General features: G+C 33.7%; 1 protein-coding gene across 31 annotated transcripts in view; it reads right to left on the bottom strand.

The window, feature by feature from the left end:
• Positions 1 to 21,745, bottom strand: part of ROBO2 (roundabout guidance receptor 2) — a 1,748,609-nt gene that overhangs the window by 122,739 nt on the left and 1,604,125 nt on the right. For all 31 annotated transcript variants that reach the window (XM_063602831.1, XM_063602841.1, XM_063602842.1 and 28 more), the window contains one exon: positions 4,037 to 4,164. In XM_063602831.1, the coding sequence (XP_063458901.1) occupies positions 4,037 to 4,164 (128 nt within the window). The remainder of the gene's footprint in view (positions 1 to 4,036; positions 4,165 to 21,745) is intronic.

Raw genomic sequence — 21,745 nt, 5'->3', positions numbered from 1 at the left:
AGCCCCTGACGCTGCTTTTCAGTCAGTAATAAGTTGAGATTACATCACTTTTCATCCATGGACAGGGTGGATGAAAATATAACAAATAGGTTGGAACATCCTTAGAGATTTCAACTCAGTAGCTCCCTAACTACTGTCTAGCTTTTTTCTTCTTCTGGCAGAGGGCAGGAAACAATGACTGACAAGTTGATTCCTGTTCACACTGAGAACGGCTTTCAAACTGCTGCTTCAACAAATTATCATTTTTTTATTATACCATAACTTTCAATCACTAAAATCAGTGGTAATAGGCTGCCCCTGTTATTAATGCAAATAAATTGTAAGAGATACACATGGGCTTCATAATCCTTTTTTAAAAATGAATAACACTCTATCAGTTTAGACGGTAAACCATTTTATACAAAAGCAATAGACAAATATTGTGAAACATGTGATCCCATTATCCAAATGAAGAAACAATATGCTTAGTAGTATATGAAATTTCATGAAATCTGACATTAAAAATAGAATTTCTTCAACAGTGTTTCGCCCATACCTCAGTAGATACAGCTCTAGTGCATATGTAATGTGACTCTGGAACATACCAATAGTTTCGTGTTGATGATGGCTCTTCGGGCAAGATAGGAACAGCCATTGAAAACATATTTACACATATTCACTTAACAGATACATCGTAATACTAGCTTTGTGCAATCCATCTCTATGAGAGCCATGGTCTTATAATATTATTCACAATTAAAACAGGGAAGCTTCAGACCATAGGCAATAAGGCAATTGTAGCAGTGGTACGAAAAGCCTGGTTTAGTGGAACCCTAATGTGGCCTAACATATAGGGTGTGTTTGCTATAGCCAGAGGAAAAGAGGAGTGAGTTACCCAATGTGCCATGATTTCTTTCTTTTTGCAGGGGAGTGAGGGGCAGAATACAAGATTGACTATCAAAAAGAGGTAACAGACTAATAATGTGAAGTTGTGGCTTATTCTAACAGATGAAGTTTCTCTTAATTTTGCAAAATGTCCAGTAGAAAAAGAACTTTGTTTTTCATCTTTGAATTTGCTACTTTTCAGCTTGCCATCTTAACTGAATTTAAAACATAATGTTTCCTTCAGAAACAAAAAGGCGTTTTGAGTGTAGGATATTGACAAAAGAAAAAAAAAAGAAACTGTGGTGAGAAATCATGTTTTAAACAAATAAAATGTATTTCTATTTTATTTTATTATAGAATAATTCCAAAAAATTAAGGCTTTAGTGCTCTAGAAACAATATGATTTTTCCAATGAGATCTTTATGCAAAGCAAATTAAAAAATTAAAAATGGGTAAAATGTGCTTACAAATATGCAGTTTGTGTTGTCATTTTTAAGCCATTTAAAAAGTTTTATTAATAATAAATTAATTGATTAGAATGAAAATGCTAGGAGGTTTGATGTTGACTGGCTTTATTTCTTCCTAATTTTACATTTGCCAAGTCAGCAAAGGGAGCTTCTTGATGTTCAGCCTCAATTTATAGTTTTTTTTTTTAAAGCATATTTTTGAAATGGGAAATAACTGAGTAGATCTGTTTCAAATTTTGACAATAAACTCTCTTACCTTTTCCCCAATTGGCTAATGTGAATGTTATGATAAAATTTTAGCAGAAACATCACAATACATTTTTTTGTCCTTGTTACATTAGCAACATTTCATCTTGAAAAAAAAAAAAAAAACAGCAGGTGGATGTTTTCAAAATCAGCAAATTAAACACAACTGTGTCTCTGCATTAAATGGATGAAAATGGACATGGCCTCTTGGGTCAGTTGACCCTGTTCTAATAAAATGATCCAAAGAAAGGCTGCACATTTCATTTATGTGCATAGAAAAATTAGCAAAGAAAAAAAAATAAGTCGTAGATAACAGTGTTGTCTTTTTTTTCCTGTTAATCTCTTAGCATGAGAAAACCCAAATGCTTTTCCTAATGGTAAAAAATAAATGTTTTTAAACAGTATTTTACTCTACATTATATTGTATTAAGGAGATTTTTTTAAACCCAGTTTTTGAGGTTTCAGTCTTAGAGAGGTGATAAATTCATACCACAAAGAATAAACACTCTAATCCATCTACAGTATACAGATTAGGGGAGAGGCCATTTAAGGTTTGCTGATTAAAAAAAAAAACCTATTGAAAACAAACAATGCTCTCTATTAGTTTTGTAAGTTAGCTTCAAACATCCCCGCATGAGGAGCATGCTTTGTTAAATGAAATGTTAAGCCTGAAACTTTCAGCAAATTATGAAAACAATTAGCTGGGAAAGGTCTTAAAGCAAACAGACCACTTCAAGTCTCACTCATCCAAGCATTCAAGTATAAAAGAAACCCTGCTGCTTCTACAAACAAACAACTCCTCACGTTTTCTCACCATTTGTTTAGTCAGCAAATATTTTTCGGATGGAGCGTTTGTTGGTTGGTTGTTTATTATTTTTTTCCATTTACTTTAGAAAAAAAGAAAAAGAAAACTTTGGGGATAATTTGGTCTAGTGAATTGTTTTTGCAAAAAGCTGCCTAGCAAACATACGACAAACGTATGAAGTTATCCATGTAGAGTGTGGGTTAAATAAAGTGTGTTCATTGGCTTACAAAGGTTATCAGATTTTCATCCTACATAATCCATATACATATATATATTCAATTCATATATGATCATAGTCCTTTATGACCTGTTAACTAATGAAGAATGAAAATGTTTTTATGCAACTAGCGGTCAATTTTGTCTAAATATGTTTTGTATCTAAATTCACACTAGAATATCTACAGAAGAAAAAATGGATTTGGTGAAATATTGAGTAGTATGAAAAGCACCAATATTTTTCCAGGTACCCAAAATGCCTGTCTCCTAATAATAACGTGGAGGTAGTTGAGTTTTGTATGATTTGAAGCCCAAATCATAAACCTGGTAAAAATCCTTTTTCTTACCACGCGAAGGACTAACCTGAGAATCCCTCACACCTTTCCTGCAACTTCAAACTTCTCCGAACCTTTTTCCTAACCTTCTGAAACCCTTTGGGAGCAAAGCTGCACAAGGGTCAGAGGTATGACTAAATGGGGTAAGATGTAACTGAGACTTGGATGAAAACATGCAGCCAATCTTTTTATCACGAAGGATGAGAGAAGGAGGCACAGTTAGCAGTGGGAGAAAGGATGTGCTTGCCTATCTTTGTTTGATTTTCTAGGAGTGTAGATGATGCCATGGCTAATGTCTATTTCAAGAATAAGTGTGAGTGTCTACTTGGTACTACTTGGTACCTTGAACTATGTAATTTCCCTCACGTGATCAACAAGTTCCACTGAAAAGACAGTTAATTTATTCTAGTGCACTGTGAAGTTAAGTAATGCTTTCTTTCACTTATAAGCAATTCCAGGGAGTCTATAAATGAACATTATTCCATGACTGAGGAAGTGCATGACACCCAGAAAGTGAAAGTTATTACAAGAGCAGCACTGACTATTTCAATTATTTAAGGCCAATGAACTTCACAAATCAGTCTCTAAATCAGATTATCTCAAGGCTGGAGAGCTCCTCTGTATTCATTTTCACCTTTGGAAGCATTGCTAGTTTTTTCAGATTGCTGTTTTGAATGCTGACATTAAAAAGGACTTCAAAACAGTATGCTACTAGTATAAAGTGACAAACTAGTAAACAGAAAGCATGAGAGTACCTTTGAAACTGATGACATTTAAAAGCAGTAAGTAGTTGAAAGCAATGGAAATGAAAAGAGTAGTATAGATCTTTTCTATTTTTAAGATTTACTTTTAAGCCATATAAACTATTAACGTTAAACCATATAAGCAATTTACTAAATAAGAATTAATCTTTTTAAATTATCATCATTGGGAACCAAATATTGAAAGTAATTTTATTTCAACTAATGATAGAGGACACAAAATCTAGGCATTTTAGTACAACAAAACAGCATAATTCATTATTTTGATCGTAAGTTCACTTACCAATTTAACCAAATATTAGTCTCCTGGTTCAATTATCTTTGACATCTTAAATCTCTTACCTCGGACGGTGAGTGTAGCAGAGGCTTCCATTTTTCCAACCCGATTCTCAGCAATACACATATAGGTGCCTTCATCTGTACTCATGGTCTTTTTAATTCTTAGTGTGTAATCGTCTTTGATGTCATACCTGTGTAGAAAATGAACTGGTTTTATTAAATAGTAGTAGCTATACGGATAATAACATTAAGTATTCATCTTCATTTTTCTTTTTATACTGTATTTTACCTAAACACAAATACACACACACACAAATCAGCCACAAAGTGCAATTACTTAGATTAAAGATATTGCTAATAAATTCAATTTCATATCTGATCTTTAGCTGCTTGTCAGTTACCTATACTTCACATATGTATAGAATTCTTTCCACTTCACAACTATCAAAGGCATAATTAGCACTTTGACCTTTATTTGGTAGCTCTTGACTGCTAAAGAAAATAGTATACATCTCAGTTTCTTGGTGAGTTATATTTCCTTAGTTTGTTAGTCACATTGTGTTCAATACTATGATTTATTTTTAGGCACCTTGACTATTAGAGAGCCAAAATATATTAAAGAACAAAATTTTTATCTTATTTGTTGGCAAATTGACAAAATGGGCATTAGTTAAAAGAATTAAGGGTATGTAATAATTTTTAAATAAGGAATATTAACTCCTGAAACATCAACATGCCTTGGAGTGGTTTTTGGAAATGCACATCCTCAGCTCGTTCACGTGCATTTATGGTTTTACCTCCATTTCATTAATGAAACAGACTAACAAAGTGGGTGAGAAAACATTATAACACCAAAAATTTGGGAGTACTTGCATGAGAATATATTCTTATTTAATTCTAAGAAATTATAATTACACAAACTAAATAATCCAGCTATCATTTTTTTCACATGTGATCTTTCCTCCTGATATTTGCCAGTGGTTTTTATTTCAAACACATATTTTGCAATAGTTTCTGATTGGCCACCTTGCTTCTCTTCCTCATACATACCACAGTTAGATCCATGTTTCCAAATATCATTTTAATTGGTTGTGTCTGCTCAAAACTAGCTGTGACTTCCTATTGTTTTCAGGACAAATACAAACATTTTAGGCTTGCATTTAAAACTGCCATAACCAGATGTCTTCTACTTCTAGATTTAGCTAGAAGAATAATCCAGCTTAATTTTATTAGAGGCTAAGGCATGAACTAATATAGTCCTAATTTATAGACCTTGACATGAGAAAAAGCATTGTCTATTTACCAATCATGCCAACTAAACTTAACTACCCTTACTCTTCCATCCTTTAATTATCATGGTTACTTTTCTGTCTGCAAGTTTTGCCTTAAAATTCTGCTTAGTAAATATGTCATAAGTGGTTAGGGAAAAAACTCATCCACTACTTTCTTATCCACCACTTTCATTGTGAAGCCATCCATTACCATACTATAAAAATCGAATTACTGCCTTTTTGAAAACATTGCTACAGCAATAATTCTGCACTTAGTTACATTTTGTATTGTTATCTATTTTGATGAAGGCAGACATCTTGTCTGCTTCACTCACTGCAATATCCACACTCCCAAACATAGAGTTTTTAACATCCAGTAGCAAAACCAAGTGGTTAAGAGCACAGGCTCAGGAGCAAAATGGCCAGAGTTGTATTCATGGACTTGGCCTCTTAATGTGCTTGTAATGGTTGGCAATATACTTAAATTTTCTGGGTCTCTATCTCCTAATTAGCAAAATAGGTGCTAAAGATAACACCTATTTCGTGGAGTGAGTGTGAGCTTTAAATGACATATAAAGTACTTAAAACAGGCACACAAAAAGCACGATACATGTTAGCTATTATTATTCCACTACTAGGAGCTCAAGAAACACTAGTGGTGAATACATGATACATATCTTGTTTCCTACTGATATAAAGGCCAATTGTGAATGGCTTCAAGATTTCAAATTACTTTACCCGAGTATTTATAGTTTAGAGCAAGTACTAGGCTAAAATGCATGCAGATAAACACTTTCTGTTTAACTTTGCCAGTTAAAATGTGAGAAAAACAATTATTTTGATAATGGCCTCAGAAAAGTTACTGGTGGTGTATTTGATGTCTAATAAAAATAATCTTTTCTACAGTTAGCCTATGAACTGCATGACATGCTTAGCTGTAAGATAGAAACATTTAAATACTGTATTTTGCAGCCATTTCCAATTCATCTAAAAACATTGAATTCTTGACCACTGTTTAGCTGTTCATTCTTGTTGTCTGACTTTCAGAAGTCTCTACATTGCCCTACAGCTGAGTTTTTTCAAGAGCTACAAGAGGGGAGATAAAGTTAATGGTCTAAAAAGTCTTTTCTGGATCAATATATATGTGAAGCCATGATTCCAAGTTAATAAAAGATACCTATATTGTATATTATTTCGACTGGTCATTGAGAAAAAAATTGTATGTTACCTCAGTTAAAAAAAATTATTGCACACATTGTTCACAGTATCTGCAAAACCTTATTTGGAATTAGAAATTGTTATTTTATAGATGAGAAAACTGACACTTAGGCAAATAAAATGACCTGTTCAAAGTCATGTTATCAATAAATAGAAAAACCAGAATTAAAACCCTGACTCTGAATGTGTCACTTTTCTCATTCTATGTGTACTTCTTCTCTGCAAGAAAATAGTTTAATTTTTAAATGCTAACTTAAAACAGTAAGACACATAAGTACATAATTTGGACAAAAATAATTTCATATTCAGCAAATATTTAGTTATAGCATATGACAAAATTTTACTTCACATTAGAGACATTCGTTACACAGAAGACAACATGGAAGCTAAATAAAACGTAAAAGTGATCTCCTGCTTTAGTTAAAAGAAAAAACCTGTTTATTCAAATCATCAGAGAACTGCAAATCAAAACCACAATGAGATACCATCTCACACCAGTCAGAATGGTTACTATTAAAAAGTCAAAAAATAACACATGCTGATGATGCTGTGGAAAAAAGAGAATGCTTACACACTGCTGGTGAGAACATAAATTAGTTCAGACGTTGGGGAAAGCAGTTTGGAGATTTCTCAAAGAACTTAAAACAGAACTACCATTTGACCCAGCAATCCAATTACTGTGTATATACCCAAAAGAAAATAAATCGTTTTACCAAAAAACCCCGCAAGCATTTATATATTTATTGCAGCACTATTCATAATAGCAAAGACGTGGAATCAACCTAGGTGCCCATTAACAGTGGATTGAATAAAGAAAATGTGATGCATATATACCATGGAATACTACACAGCCATAAAAAAGAAGGAAATCATGTTCTCACTTATAAGTGGAAGCTGAAAATTGGGTACACATGGATATAAAGATGGAAACAATAGACACTGTGGACTACTGGAGGAAAGAGAGAGGGAGGGAGTTAAGGGCTGAAAAACTATCTGTTGGGTAGTACGCTCACTTTCTGGGTGATGGCACAATTTGTACCCCAAACCTCACTGTCACACAATATACCCATGTCACAAACCTGTACATGTACCTCCAAATCTAAAATAAAGGTTGAAATTTTAAAAAAATTAAAAGGTTTTATTTAAAAATTACAAAATACATAATATTTGAACCCAAACTAAGTCTGAAATCTGACTTCCTGAGATTTTTTTTATCATTTTAAAGGAAGGTGGAAACAAGAATAGGAATAAGATTTTGTTTGTTTGTTTTTTAATTAATGGTACGTTGATCAGGGATAAAAGTAATTGTGCATTCTATGATTGCATATTACCTTCCTTGTGAAAAGTTAAAATTAAATATTACTTGGGAAGAATAAAATGAATTAATCTTAACAACTAATAAAAGAGACTACCTTTCAAAGAGACTGTGCCATTAAAATAAAACAGCAAATCTATTTTTTTTCTACCTATAGAACAGGTTTTCAGATACAGATTGTAAAACTATGGCCAAGGCCAATAGTCTGGTGACATGGGCCAGGTTTGTTAGAAAACATGTAAGTACGGAAAGTAACTAAATCCATTCCCAGTGAGATAGGTATGCTTTGGAGTAAAAAGAAGTTTTGGGTAATAATTTTTAACGGTCTAGCCTATAACAGTGCCCAGCATAGTTCCTAGGAATTAGTAGATGCTCGTTATCATTGTCATCTTTTAATTTCTCCTTGAGGATCACTGAAGTTTGAAAAGATTATAATAAACATTTCATTATTTTATTCAAGAAATGCTGATGACATATCTACGCATTGCACCAAAATTTGGGGATACACAACTTGAGAGGATTCAGAGCCTAGTGAAATGATGTCTCCACATTAGGGTAGATCAGAGCTACCTCCTTGGCTCTCTCCAGCTAACACACATTTCCCAGGGCCATGCCTTGTCTTTCTCCAACTAGAAGTAAATGCTACAATACATGTCCTGTTGTGTCCCATCACATTGGGATGTTGTAATTTAAAAACAAACAGACTTTGAGTACTTAGTTATTGAAATGCTCACAATCTTTTAAATTCTCATTTCTCGCTGAATCTTTGCCTGAGGAAAGTCTGCAAGTATTATCAGCAGTTTATATGATGTATTTATATCAGAATACTTTGAATATATATAAAATGATTGACTCATTAGGCTAAATGAAATCTTTAAAAGTTCACCTTCTGCAACTGTCCATCAACACTTGAATCCTGTCTGCAGCATGCAACCAATCAGACCTCCCGCTTGCTCCTGTGACAAGGGGTCTATTCTATCTTTGAACATCTCTATTAGAAGATCTTCTATATATGATAACATATGATAACTTTTCTTCCCAAAGTTACTACTGATAGTACTACTCCTTGTGCCAAACAGAAAAGTATACTCTCTCTCCTACAAGACAGCTTTTTCAATTTTGGGTTTCTTATGAATTATCTCATCTTCAGGTCAACTATTCCTAATAACAGCAACCATATACTGTACAATAATCCCCTTTATTCAGAGGGAAAATGTTCCAAGACTCTTAGTAGATGCCTGAAGCCACAGATGGTACTGAACTACAAATACACTACACGAGACAGTCAATCTGATAACTGAGAAGTTCTACTAAGTGACTCACTGGAAGATAGTGTGCATAGCGTGGATATGCTGGACAAAGGGGTGATTCGTGTCTTGGTGGAATGAAGCTGGACAGTGTAAGCTTTCATCATGTTACTCAGAATGCTGTGCCGTTTACATCTGATGAATTGTTTATTTCTGGACATTTTCATTTAATATTTTTGAACCACAGTTGACCAAGGGTAACTGAAGCCACAAAAAGAAAGTACAAAACTGCAAATCAGAAGGGACAACTGTAACAGCAGTTATTTTATGTAAGGGCTTCAAAGGGAATTAAGAGCTTCAGTACAGATTTACTGATTGATAAACATAAATCTGATTATGTCACTGAACTCTTCGAAACTATCCAATGGCTTCTCATTTGGTCACTCAGAATAAAACCTATTTATTTACGGTGTTTAAAGTTTTAGATAATCTGGTCCTTGCCTCCCTCTCAAACTTCATGTTCACTCTTTTCCAGTCACATGGCTTCTCTTCTACTTGTTCAATGTAAGAAGCCAGTTCTGTGTCTTTGTAGTACTTTTGCAAATTCTTGGAATGTTCTTCCCTTGTGTTTTCCATGGCTGACCCTTTTTGACTTTCAGGATGACCCAAATATCATTCCCTTACACATGTCTTTCCTGCCTAAGAATTCTGGTTGCTATCCACTAATCCAGTTACTTCTAAAAAATTACTTTCTTTTTAGTCTTTGCTTTCATATTTCTTTTGTCACTTTTTAATACGTTTTATTTTCTTCAAAGCACATATCTTTACCACATCTTTTGTTTCCTTATTTCTTGTCTTCTTTATTTCCAAGAGCATGTATGTTCCATGGGAATGAGGACTGGTTCTCTCTTGCTTTAAACTGTATAGCCCAAGTCTAACCAAACAGTGCCTGAGATATTGGAGGTGTTCAATGAATGCTTATTGAAAACATCATGATGCATCAGCAAATGCTTGAAATTCTCCTCTACTTCTTTATAGCATGGTTACCATAGCAACAATTATATGCAGTACTGAGAGATTAACTAATTTGAAATATAACAAGATATTGTATCAAGAAGCATAGTAATGTTGTGTTTATATACCAGCAATTAGCTCTGAAATGTAACTTAAATTCATATTGATATGATACTGAAAATGTAAGAACTTGGAATATTTAATTCATTAATGCTACTAGCTATATGGAGATAACTTGGCAATTTGAGTGGCAATCTACACATATGGTTTACATATTATCATTAATAAATTACCCTCTGTAAATTAGTAACATGAACAAATAAATAATTTCTCTCCACCAAAATAAATGAAATAATTTTAGCAGAATGTATAAAACAAATGTGAAGACTGAGAGAAAACAATGTAAGCTTTGTGTTTTGGTCCATGCTTTCAAATATATAAGCTCATTATTTTGGCAGGGAGCTTTCAAGTCACATGTCTTATGAAAATAAAATATGACAATAAAAATATATTTGCCTAGTATTCTCAAATATACTCTTTCATTTATACTTTTAACAATTCTGGTAGGTAAAGTGGGAAGCTATTATTTCACCCATTTTAAAAATTAGAAAATGTACATATACAAAATTCAACCTGAAAGCAAACAATATAGCTGTTCTTAGACATTTATAAAATCTGGCATAGCACAAATTGGGATATTATTTTCAATTTTATTCCTCATTTCTTAACAAAGGAATTATAGCATGTGTAAAAATAAAAATTTCAAAGAACTTCATTAAAGTCTAGAAAACCATGAAGATATGAATGAGTGAACATGAAAATATTCAGCTAATCCAATATTATTCATATTAAAAGAGAACATATGGAGCCTAAATAAAGTACCTCTACGATAATAGATAAAAATACTCTTTTATTATGCAATAATAAGAAAATACATGAAAATTGGTTATTTCAAGATACCAACAGATCATATATTCTGAGACATAGTAAAGAATTTCAAAATTATTGAGCCTAGTCTAATGTCCTAATTTTAATATTAGAAAAATAGTTCTTTGTTATCCAGTGCCCTGGAATTCATCGGTAGCAAAGGTTTAGACCGTATTGGAATCTAAGTCTCCTGGCGCAATTTTCATCAACTATATTACAAAGATTTTTACCCAGCTTTTTACCAAGGGACAATATAGGCATTCCATTTTTAAAAATCCTGATGTATGAATCCATATAAGGAAATTAAAGTAAGCAGGGGATATACTACCAAAAGGGCAGCTGCTTCTCAGAATTTTTTCCTAATGGGTTCAAAGAATAAATGGTTAACATCACAGTTAAGCTTTTAATGGCTGTTGTTACTAGAATTCAGGTCTCATGGTCTGGGTACTGAAGTTTATCTTAGATTGTATAAATTTGTAGTTGTGTGTGTGCGTGTTGGCCTAGTAATATTTTAAAATTATTTAAACAATTGACATAATTTAAAACGTGGACATTTTTAACTTACAAATTTGAATTTTCAAATCAAGATGTCTTACTCCGAAGTACAAGCTCTTTTGGCTTCCTCACTCTGCTGTCTCAACAAACCTAATACAATTGTACACCATGCAGACACTACTGTTCCTCCCAACATCACCGACCCACTATGCCAGTTGCTAAGCACCTGCAAAAATCCCGGAAGACTCAATCAAATTATGATACCTTTATGAATATTTACCTTAAGTGTCTCAGGTCAGAGAAAGGATAGGCCTGTAATTGTGATCAGATTAACTCCTATCTGCAAAAGCTTAAGAAATATAAAGACTATTTTTAAAGAAATTATGTCTAAGTAACTTCAAAATCTAGAATGTAAATAGTTGGCTCATTACTAATTTCACATGTAGGCAATCTGAAGCAAAACATGACAAAGTTTCTTTCCCAAAACCACATATGGAGGCAGTTATAGTTGGGGAAAAAACTCTTGTGACTATCTACAACCAGTCTCTGCTTTCCCTCATGGGTCATGGTTTCCCTAAGACAATAATTTGCTCCCTAAAACTAATAGGTTTCAAGTATTTTCCCAGGTCTAACAGATGTGGCCTTATTTCTTAGATTTCTTTCAAGATACATTGGTCCATGTTTAATATTAATCTCATTGTAACCATTACATTGGAAAATTGGGAAAATATGCATTTCTCCCTTCAAAGCAAATATTGACGGAGTGATACAATAAGTTATAAATAATATTTCCTTACATTTAAAGACATCTTTATAGTGTACAACAGGGCTTTACATATAATTGCACAGCAGTAAATAACTTAGAGAAAATGTCTGTTTCCAAATACAATTTTACAGAAAATGCTGACATTGCTCTCTCAAGTTATGAAGTGACTGGAACTCTTTATAAGTACATTTATTTTTCTAACAAACAGCAGCATGCATTTTCTATTGGATGTGTGTGTTTATTGCTCTGTGTGCATTTGCATTGGGCAAGTAGGTATTTATGTACTGCCGACTTTGTGTTCAGTTTCAAAACCTCCAGAAACTAACTTTATCAATATTTTTTCTCAATATTCCTCTAACACCAACTGTAACCCCGGGAGGTTCATAAATGTTTTTCCTGATGTATATATCCTTTAACATTATTCTCCTATTAAACAATCAAAGGTATTTATATTTTGCTTTTAATTGCATTTAGCCTTCTTTAAGAAGTCTAGAATAAATTTTCAATAACTGGAGTTTATTTTGGTATGAAACAGCTACTTTGTAACATGGTATAATATTATATTATATATGATCAACACAGGAGGTTGATCATATGTAATGATCAGTGTCAATGTAGAAGGTATCATTGGCTGTAATTAAAACCAAGAAAAAAAGAAACAGATGAAAAAACATTACTGATGAGGAAATTCAAACAGAAATTTGGTGATTTTCGTTTTGAAATCTGCTAGTCTTTGACTTAAATAAATGCAGTCATTGTTGCCAAGTTTGATTAATGAGAGTTGTACAATCGTGTGCCGACAGTCCCCACCATAGAGATACCTTATTTTTTCTGATATGAAACACTGCTGAAAAATGCAACCCAATCAGATTTGGCCCCTGGACAACGTGTGCTATCATCACTGTACCGTGAATTGAGATTGATTGGTAACCAGCTGTGACAAAGTGGAAAAGAAGCTCTGTGTTTTTGTGGGGTTTTTTTCTCAAGGAAGAAAAAAGAAAACGAAAACTGAATTGTGTCAAAATCATTACCATCTGTTCAGCTGAATAATAAACAAAACAAAGTACATTTATTTTAATACTTAAAACCCACAGTCTGCATGCAACATTCTGTTTGTGTGTGATCTTATATTTGATGAATAATCTTAAAAGCACTTCAAAAGAGAAATATTAAGTATGTTTTAAGACAAAAAGTACTACACTCTAAAATCATTTCCAAATTTAAATAAAAGAATCTATGTTATTTTTTCCTCATAAACATACCTGCTTTCCTACCTAGTGGAAAGATTTCCTATATGGCTAAATTTATTTTTAAAATACCAAACAGGAATTGAAAACTGGCAAAATTTTATAACCACATTTCATTCATTACTCATACTTTGCAATTCCTGATGCACATTAAGCCTCAAGGGTAGGAACTTCTCATGATTTCCTAGCTTTTAAGAATATAATTCAGACAATTTAGGGACTCCCAAGCCTTCCACAATGAACACAGAATTTAGGAGGAGGAAAAAATTAAGAAATATAAATTAAAATTTTTATTACCAACTGGAATTTTATCATGCTCAGTTCAAGCCTGTGTATCTCATCACCTTGTTTGAATTATGTAAGGACTATATAAAACTTCCTGACTGGCCATTCTCATCTCAAAAGCACCTTTGCTTTTCATGGAAGGAAATGTATTTTCTCAACATGTTTAGTTTTTGAAATCACCTACTACTTCTTATTATAAGATTTCTGGCTCCAATTCTAGAACAAGTGTTTTGAATTAGCACTTAAAATTTTATTATGCATCTGCTGTATTAATCGTTAAGTTGGCCAATAGTAAAAACTATGAATTGAACCAGGAAACATTTAATGTCTATATGAGTAAATGTTTCTTTCCCTTTAAGGAGACTTGAAAAGTTTGTTTTCAATTTTTGAAACACTTCCACTCAATTCAAATAGCCGAAGGTCAACCTATACCTTTCAGACTCTTTCAGAAAGTAAAGGTCTATAATTATAGGCATTCCATAGTTCCATAATTCAAGAAAATTTCACTATGGAGCTTTCTATGAAAATGTCACATAGTGTAATGTCTTACTTTCAACAGAAGAATTTTTAGGATAAAATCACTTATTCATCTTATGGAACCCTGTACTGATTTTTTATACATACAAACTAACTAATCAGTTCCACTGTACCATGTTATGGACATGGAGATACATCCATCTAGAACTTAGTGACAGTGTTATTCAATTACATTAAAACATGCATTTTAGTAACTCACAAATTTATTCAAGGCATGCTTCTATGAAATATAAACTTTCCTGCAGAAAGTTAAATCTTTTACCTCTTTCAATTTTGAGAGCTGAAAATAGGAAAAGTTGCTCAATTTTTCTAAAATGATCTCTCCATTCACAATTTTTCAAGTAATATCTTTGCACAGACAACACTTGAAACTCCTATTAAGAATCACATAAGCACTTCTCGGCAATCTAATTCCATATGATGCTTTCTTAATCTTCAATATTTAAGGTATATTCTAAAGGCAAGCTCTTACTTAAATCACCTTTGAGGTCTAAGACCCCAAAACGAACACAATAAGCCATTATTTTGTTGGTACAGACTGAGTCTATGTTTTTAATCTTTCGACAACCACAGGTCACAATTTTCTTTTTATCTATAATTATAATGCAGGCTAATGTTTACAGTTTGGGTGAGGTGAATATTTGCCAGTTCTCTTAGGGGTGAGGTTGCAAGCAACCTCTGGGCAGGGCACCTTAGAGAAGTATGAGAGACGGATACCGTTTTAAGAAAATAAAAATTTTCACAGCATTCATTGTAAAATGAAAGAAATAAAAAATCCTGGGAGGTTACACTTGCAGGGAAATAGTAAGAAGCAAGGTTATCATTCAAGTGTACTTGCTGTTCTGTTCTGAAAGCCTCTACAGAAAACCAAAATGAAACTTGAAATATGATGGCATCCTTATCTTGTCTTAATTAACCAAACCAAACAATATTTTAGCCTCTCTTGACTTCCCATATTCTACCATTGCTTACCTTCATCCTCCAGTGACCACTCGCTCTCTCTTCTGCCTGACCGAAAAACGCAAACCCCTATGCTAATCTTCCTTTAGCACAGCTGAGAGAGCAAGGCATTTTCCAACTAAAAAACTAAGCGAAGACATACAAACAAAAAAGATGTTCACCGCAATAGGACAATAGTTGATTTAATGAAGTGCAGATTTCAGCTCATAAGGTAACTAGGCCAAAAAGACTAGGACTTGAACCGATGCCAAGGAATTTGGGTACTGACCACCTTGGAGCTAGAGCCTCTCTCTGGAGTGTGGGCAATGAAACCAAACTTCAGCTGGGCTCTTTCAGACATCAAAGCATCCTGCTCACCCTAAACCAGAACTCCTTCCAAGTTTTAACCAGTGTAGCCTGTGGCTGTCTTCTGAGTGCCTGTCTCTCCCATCTTACATTCCCATGGTAGACATGGGAGGCTCCGGGGATTAATTTTCTTGGCAAATTTGTGGCCAGCTGTAAAGTTCCCAGCTTGTTGTTTTTGTTCATCGCCCAAGTTTCCATCTTCCCCTGTCATCTCATTCTCTTGTATTTCATTTCCTCTGAAATGAGTTTCATCTCCTCTAAAATAACCCCTTACAAAATTTTTGTGGTCATCTCCATGAGGATTTTTCACTGTGCTTTCTAAACTACCTGTTCCCTGATTTGTGAAGGGTCTTTCTTATCTGTGTTTCTCAGATATTTCTTCTTCATGCCTTAATGCAAATCTGGGTCTTTACTGAGGGTTTGCCCTCTGGAGTAAAGGCGGAGGAAGAAGGAAAATGAAGACCACACCTCCAACCATTCCAAGCAATTACTCCGTGTCTGACATAGAGTAATTACTCAATAAATATTACTTGAATGAGATATTTATTTTCTGCCATGCATATAAAATACAGCAAACCAAAACAAAATTCAGCTTCATTGAGTATCATGTCATCCAGTTTTCAAATGAAATATTTAGAATTTCTTCTTCCTTAAAATGATAATTAATAGGCCCTATCTCACAGGGCTGTTATAAGAACTTAATGACTCAATACCTTTTGAGATTTGCACAAGGCACATAGTAAATCCTCAATAAATGTCACCTAACATTTTCCATAGCTGACCTCACTTCATTCTTATAACCTCCTCCAGTGATATTATTGTCTCCATCTCTCTTTGGCCACTGACCTCTCTGGCTTTTGAAATGGCTCTGCCTTTGAAATCTGAGGTTCAAATGTCGGATCCTGCCATAATCTTGGTTGTGTCTTCCTCTCTTACTCAGTTCACAGACTGAACCTCTTCCTCCATGTCTATCAACCCTTTGTATCTTCTTTATTTTCTCTACCCTGCTTAGATGTCGTGGTCCATAAGTTGCTTGTCTATATCTTCAGTTATCTTGTTCCATAGCTTTAATGTTCCATTTGCCTGGCAAAACCCCAATTTTATATTAATATAACAGTTTACTGTCTTCTTTAAACATATACAGTAGATTAATAAAAACTCCAATTCACTCTTGACTGGCTCTCTGGAGGGCTCAGGGAATAATTCAAACTTCTGAACTCAGTCTATATGTGACATCCTCATTGGTCTCTGGCCACTTCACCAGTCCCCTCCTATACTCGAGCACTCAACTATACCCCAGAATTCTCGGGCTGTCTCTTGCATCCCTGCATATGCTGAGCCTTCACATCTGGCCCACTCCCCATACCTCCCACCTCTCTCTCCCTTTAGCCCAACTACTTCTGCTTATGCTGACACGGGATTAATTTAATATCTACTTATACCTCTAGATTTCAATCTCCATAAAAGCATGACCCTGTCACTTTTATTAACAGCTGTATCCTCAGAACTTAGTACAGTTACTTGAACCTAGTAGGCAGCCGTGACAAATTTGTTGATGAGGGAATAAACGAAGGCTGTACACGTGCAGGAAGGGGAAGGTTATAGTCTCTCATCGGCATCAAATATTGCTCATGACAAAATGCCAAGTGTGCACAATGGAGACACTGGGGACATCACACAGTATATTTTGAGCAGAAGTATCACTTTATTTTCTGTTTACTGAACTTTGAACTCTGAGTTTGTTCAAGTTATATCTTCTATTCATTATTTTCCACTTCAAATATTCTCTCTATGTCCAATCCCTCCCAATTCTGAATATTAACACAATTAACACAGTTTTTCACAGGACCCAGGAGCCACCCCTAACCTCTAGTTCGAGGTAGATATAAGTTAAATAGAATATCCTTGCTCACACCTGTCTTTGTTCTATTGTTTAACCTGAAAACCTTATGAAGGAAACCATACCCTAATGTATGCGGGATTGTTAAGCTGGGGAAGACAAGATGCAGGGTAACTTGCTGCTTTTCCTTTGTGTTTGCTGAAGTCAGGACAGAAATTTACAAATACAAAAGGCCTTTCTACCCTCCTTCCTACCTTCCCACCTGAAGACAGGCTGTAATTTCTCCCTTGCAACCTTCATCAGCTCAGAGATGGCACCGGAGGAGCAAACGACTCTTTCCTATTCTCCTGTCTTTGAAGCCTACAACTACTTTGTCTTGTCACTTTTCTAAAATTGATGTTCTTTGTTGAAGATAATATGTAAACCAGACTTGTAAACCACTGCTTTGAGTTACCCCTCTCTCATTTTGACATACACTACCCTCATTAATAAACCTGTTTGCTCTTCCTCTTGTTAATCTGTGTTTTGTTGAAGCAGTCTATCCCAACTACAAACTTATGAGAGTTGAGAAAAAAATACATTTTCTCCCCTCACACATGCACCCCTGTTGCCTAGATGAAGAAACCGAAGTTTGATCTTCAGCGGTAAAAAAAGAGCAAGGTCTAAATGTTGTTTTTTTAAAAAATTTTTAAGATAAAAATTAAGTTTAAGTTAAAAAGCATATGATAAAAATTATAAACAGATTCCATTATTGATAAACCCTTCATTTATATCAAATATTAACATCAAAGAACTTGCCACAACTTTAGAATTTACTTAGAATATTTTAAATCACTGACATGGTGGTCATTATTGTTTGTCATTACACTATGAATAGCTGCAGATAGTGCACTGACCTATCACTAACAATGACATTATTGTTCCCAAAAATGCAGAGAACTTTAATATCAACTATAGTCATTCTAGTTTTCACTAAATTGAGAACTCCTAAACATTTAGAGATTTAAATATATTTATATATTTAATATGTATATATTTATCTTATACTATCACATATATATAGAAATCTCTAAACCTTTAATATATACATTTATATATAATGCTTTCACTATATAGCTTATAACATTTTATAATAATATATGTTTTATATAAATTTTTGTAATACATAAAATGTTCAAGATTTTACTATATATTTTAAATATATATATACTATATAAATACATATTTAAAGATTAGAGATTCAAATATAAAGATATCTTTGCAACATTTTGAGAAAGACATACAGAGGTGGCTGGAACTTTCAATTTAGTGAAAATCAGAACAATTATTGAAGCTCCCTGCAGTTCTGAGAACAAGATACATATGTGCTTTGTGAAATCATGTACTTCTTCTTTCTACATTCATATAAGATCAAATCCAAAGCATTATAGAGATTAGATTATAGAGAAAGGGTTTCTTTGGTTTATCATGATCAGAAAGGAGTATTTCATTATTTTCATTATTGTCCTTAATATGCAACACTCTTTTGTCAATTTTTCCAGTAACTTTTCATAGATTATTTAAATAAAATCTGGTGCAACTTCCTGAATTTATTACTTTTAAATACTTTAAAAATATTGCAGGTATTATTTTCAATAAGTTCTTGAATAAGTAGAACTTGGAAATTTACTGTTAAAAATACAAATATATTACAACTAAGAAGAACAACTAAGAAGAACATTTGTTCCTACTGGAACAAATAAAGTTGTGGAAGCAAGTTAAGTTATCCTTTCATTTAGAAATAATTGTTTTACTGGATTAAATACTTTCAAAACTGGTTTTACAATAGGACTAGAAATTGCATTATTAGATTTGGAAAAGTAGATATAGCTCATAGTTGTGCGTTTGGGTAGAAATTAACCTCAACTTTAAGTCCTTTCAGGACAGGACTTTAGGGATCACATCCACAAGAATCCACAGAGCTCACAGCTCAGACTGGAAGTTTTTAGATAGGCAGAGCCCATTCTTGCAGTCTTCTGTGTGCAAGAAGAAATGCTGTGATAAGAGACAGCCAATTCACGGTAAAATTGGTAAAATGCATTTCCGAATGTGCCATCTATTTGGCGGCCTTGCTGTCTTTGTTGGAAAAATGCTAAGAAGTCTCCTTCATCGTGTTCAAACTGAGAACTAGCTGGGGAAGTGACTACATTATCAGAGGGATGTTCAGTCCGGGATGCTGTGGAAGATTCAAAAGGCTCTCTTCTTTTTTCTTTTGCCAAGAGAAACTTCCTCTTGAAATGTGTTTATGGAATAATTCATGAATTCCATACAACCTCATAGGAACGCTTCTGATCATTAAATGTTTCACATAACTTGTGGGTTTGTAGGTCTATTTGAAAATGAGGTTCAGACACTTCTCTAATTAGGATATTCTTTACTAGTTTCGCCAATTCAGCAACTGTCTGATGTGCAAGGAATATAAAGAAAAATTATCTGCCTTATATATTCTAGAAAAGGTGCAAAAATATACATTCATCTCAAATCATTAGAAAACCAACAGGTCCTCTTCTCGTGTTAAATGATGACATGCCTATATCAAACCAAATTATGATATTATTCATTTATCTCATCTTGTATAACCATCATATCTCAGGCAACAAAAAAAGATTATTATCTTCGAAGTGTATTTCAGTGAATTATATTCTATTATTTTGCCCTAACATTAAAAACAAAAATAAAAATTACATAAAATAACTAATTGAGCAATGCCCAGATTGATTTTTTCCATGAAATCAGCATTTCTTAACCTCTACACTATCGCCATTTTGAGTCAGATTATTTATTCTTTACTGTGGGAGTCGTCCTGTGCATAGCAAGACGTTTAGCCGCATTCTTGGTGTCTACCCACTAGATGCCAGTAGCACCCAATCTCCCAAATGTGGCAATCAAAAATGTCTCCAGACATTACCAAATGTATATCAGGAAATGGGGGAAGCAAATTTGCCCCTCGTGAGAATCACTGCACTAAAGGACTAACTCGTGAGCACCATGTGACAGTCATAGGACTGGATATTTAGGATTGTTAGGATTAAACATAAATAAGGCAAAGGGAGTTGGGGAGATAAAGAAATAATTATAATAATGATGATCTGAACACTATTTTCTCTTAGAAAGTTGTTCCAAGTGTGCACAATGGAGACACTGGGGACACCACGCAGTATATTTTGAGCAGAAGAATCACTTTATTTTCTGTTTACTGAACTTTGGACTCTGTATGAGTTTGTTCAAGTTAGAAAGTTATATAGAAATATACAAAACAAAATGTCACCAGCCATTGACTAACACATGGAATGAAGGGCGTCCTGGGTCCAACATAAGCCATGAGCACAAGCTTTTAATATTAGAGAGACCTGAGGTTTGAATCCAGTTTTGTTACCATGTTTCCTGTGACCTTGAGCATGTTTTTCACTGTCTCTAACCTTCAGATTTCTCCTCTGTTTAAAGAAGGGACTCATACTTTAAGGCTGTTGGAAGCATTAATTAAAAATATTGTGTAGCCACTAAGCAGAAAGCCAGTGAGCCCTTAAAATAAAATTAGTTTATGCTATTATTTTTAAATATGTTTTACTAGAAATAAATTACTGTATATAGTAGTCAAGAAAGTAGGCTTTGGATTTGGATTTGGATTCAAATCTCTCTCATTTAAATTTGCCCCTCAGATTCTTCATTTATCAAATAACAATGATAAGAGTTCCTGTTTCATAAGAAAATTGAGAAGATTAAATGAGTTATTTCTAAGGAAAGCACTTGTAAATATTAGCTATTACTTCCATATTTAATATATTTTAAGATGCACATTTTTATATTTTAACACCTCCAGAATTACGAATCATCTTATCATAGATGGCATATCATAGTTGATTTGGTCATTTTTCCTCTCCTTAACTCAGATAAAAAGTACTATTAAATCTCACAATCAATTCTACCTTGGATTCAGTGACAGAAAATACTATTACATGATTAAAAATGATGAGACTGAATAATACCTTTTGACTTCTCTATTTATTGAACACACCACATTTTGACCAGGCACCCAAGTTACAAATCTCAGCATTACTTTTTAATCTCTCTTTTTCCAATAACTCTGACATACAATTATTTGCCAATTGAAAAAAAAAAAGGTTTTCTTGTATGACCACTTGTATTAATGTCCATATTTGTGTAACTCACACAATACACTCAATGTATTCCCTAAACTATATTTCAGCTTCCTACCAGGTGTGCCTACTTCCAAACTTTCTCTGTTCCAAGCTACTCTACATAAAA

This window comes from Pan paniscus, chromosome 2, assembly GCF_029289425.2.
Source record: "Pan paniscus chromosome 2, NHGRI_mPanPan1-v2.0_pri, whole genome shotgun sequence".
In the NCBI taxonomy this organism is placed as follows: domain Eukaryota; kingdom Metazoa; phylum Chordata; class Mammalia; order Primates; family Hominidae; genus Pan; species Pan paniscus.
Note: the sequence above shows the minus strand (reverse complement) of the source record. Positions and strands in the feature narration are given on the sequence as shown.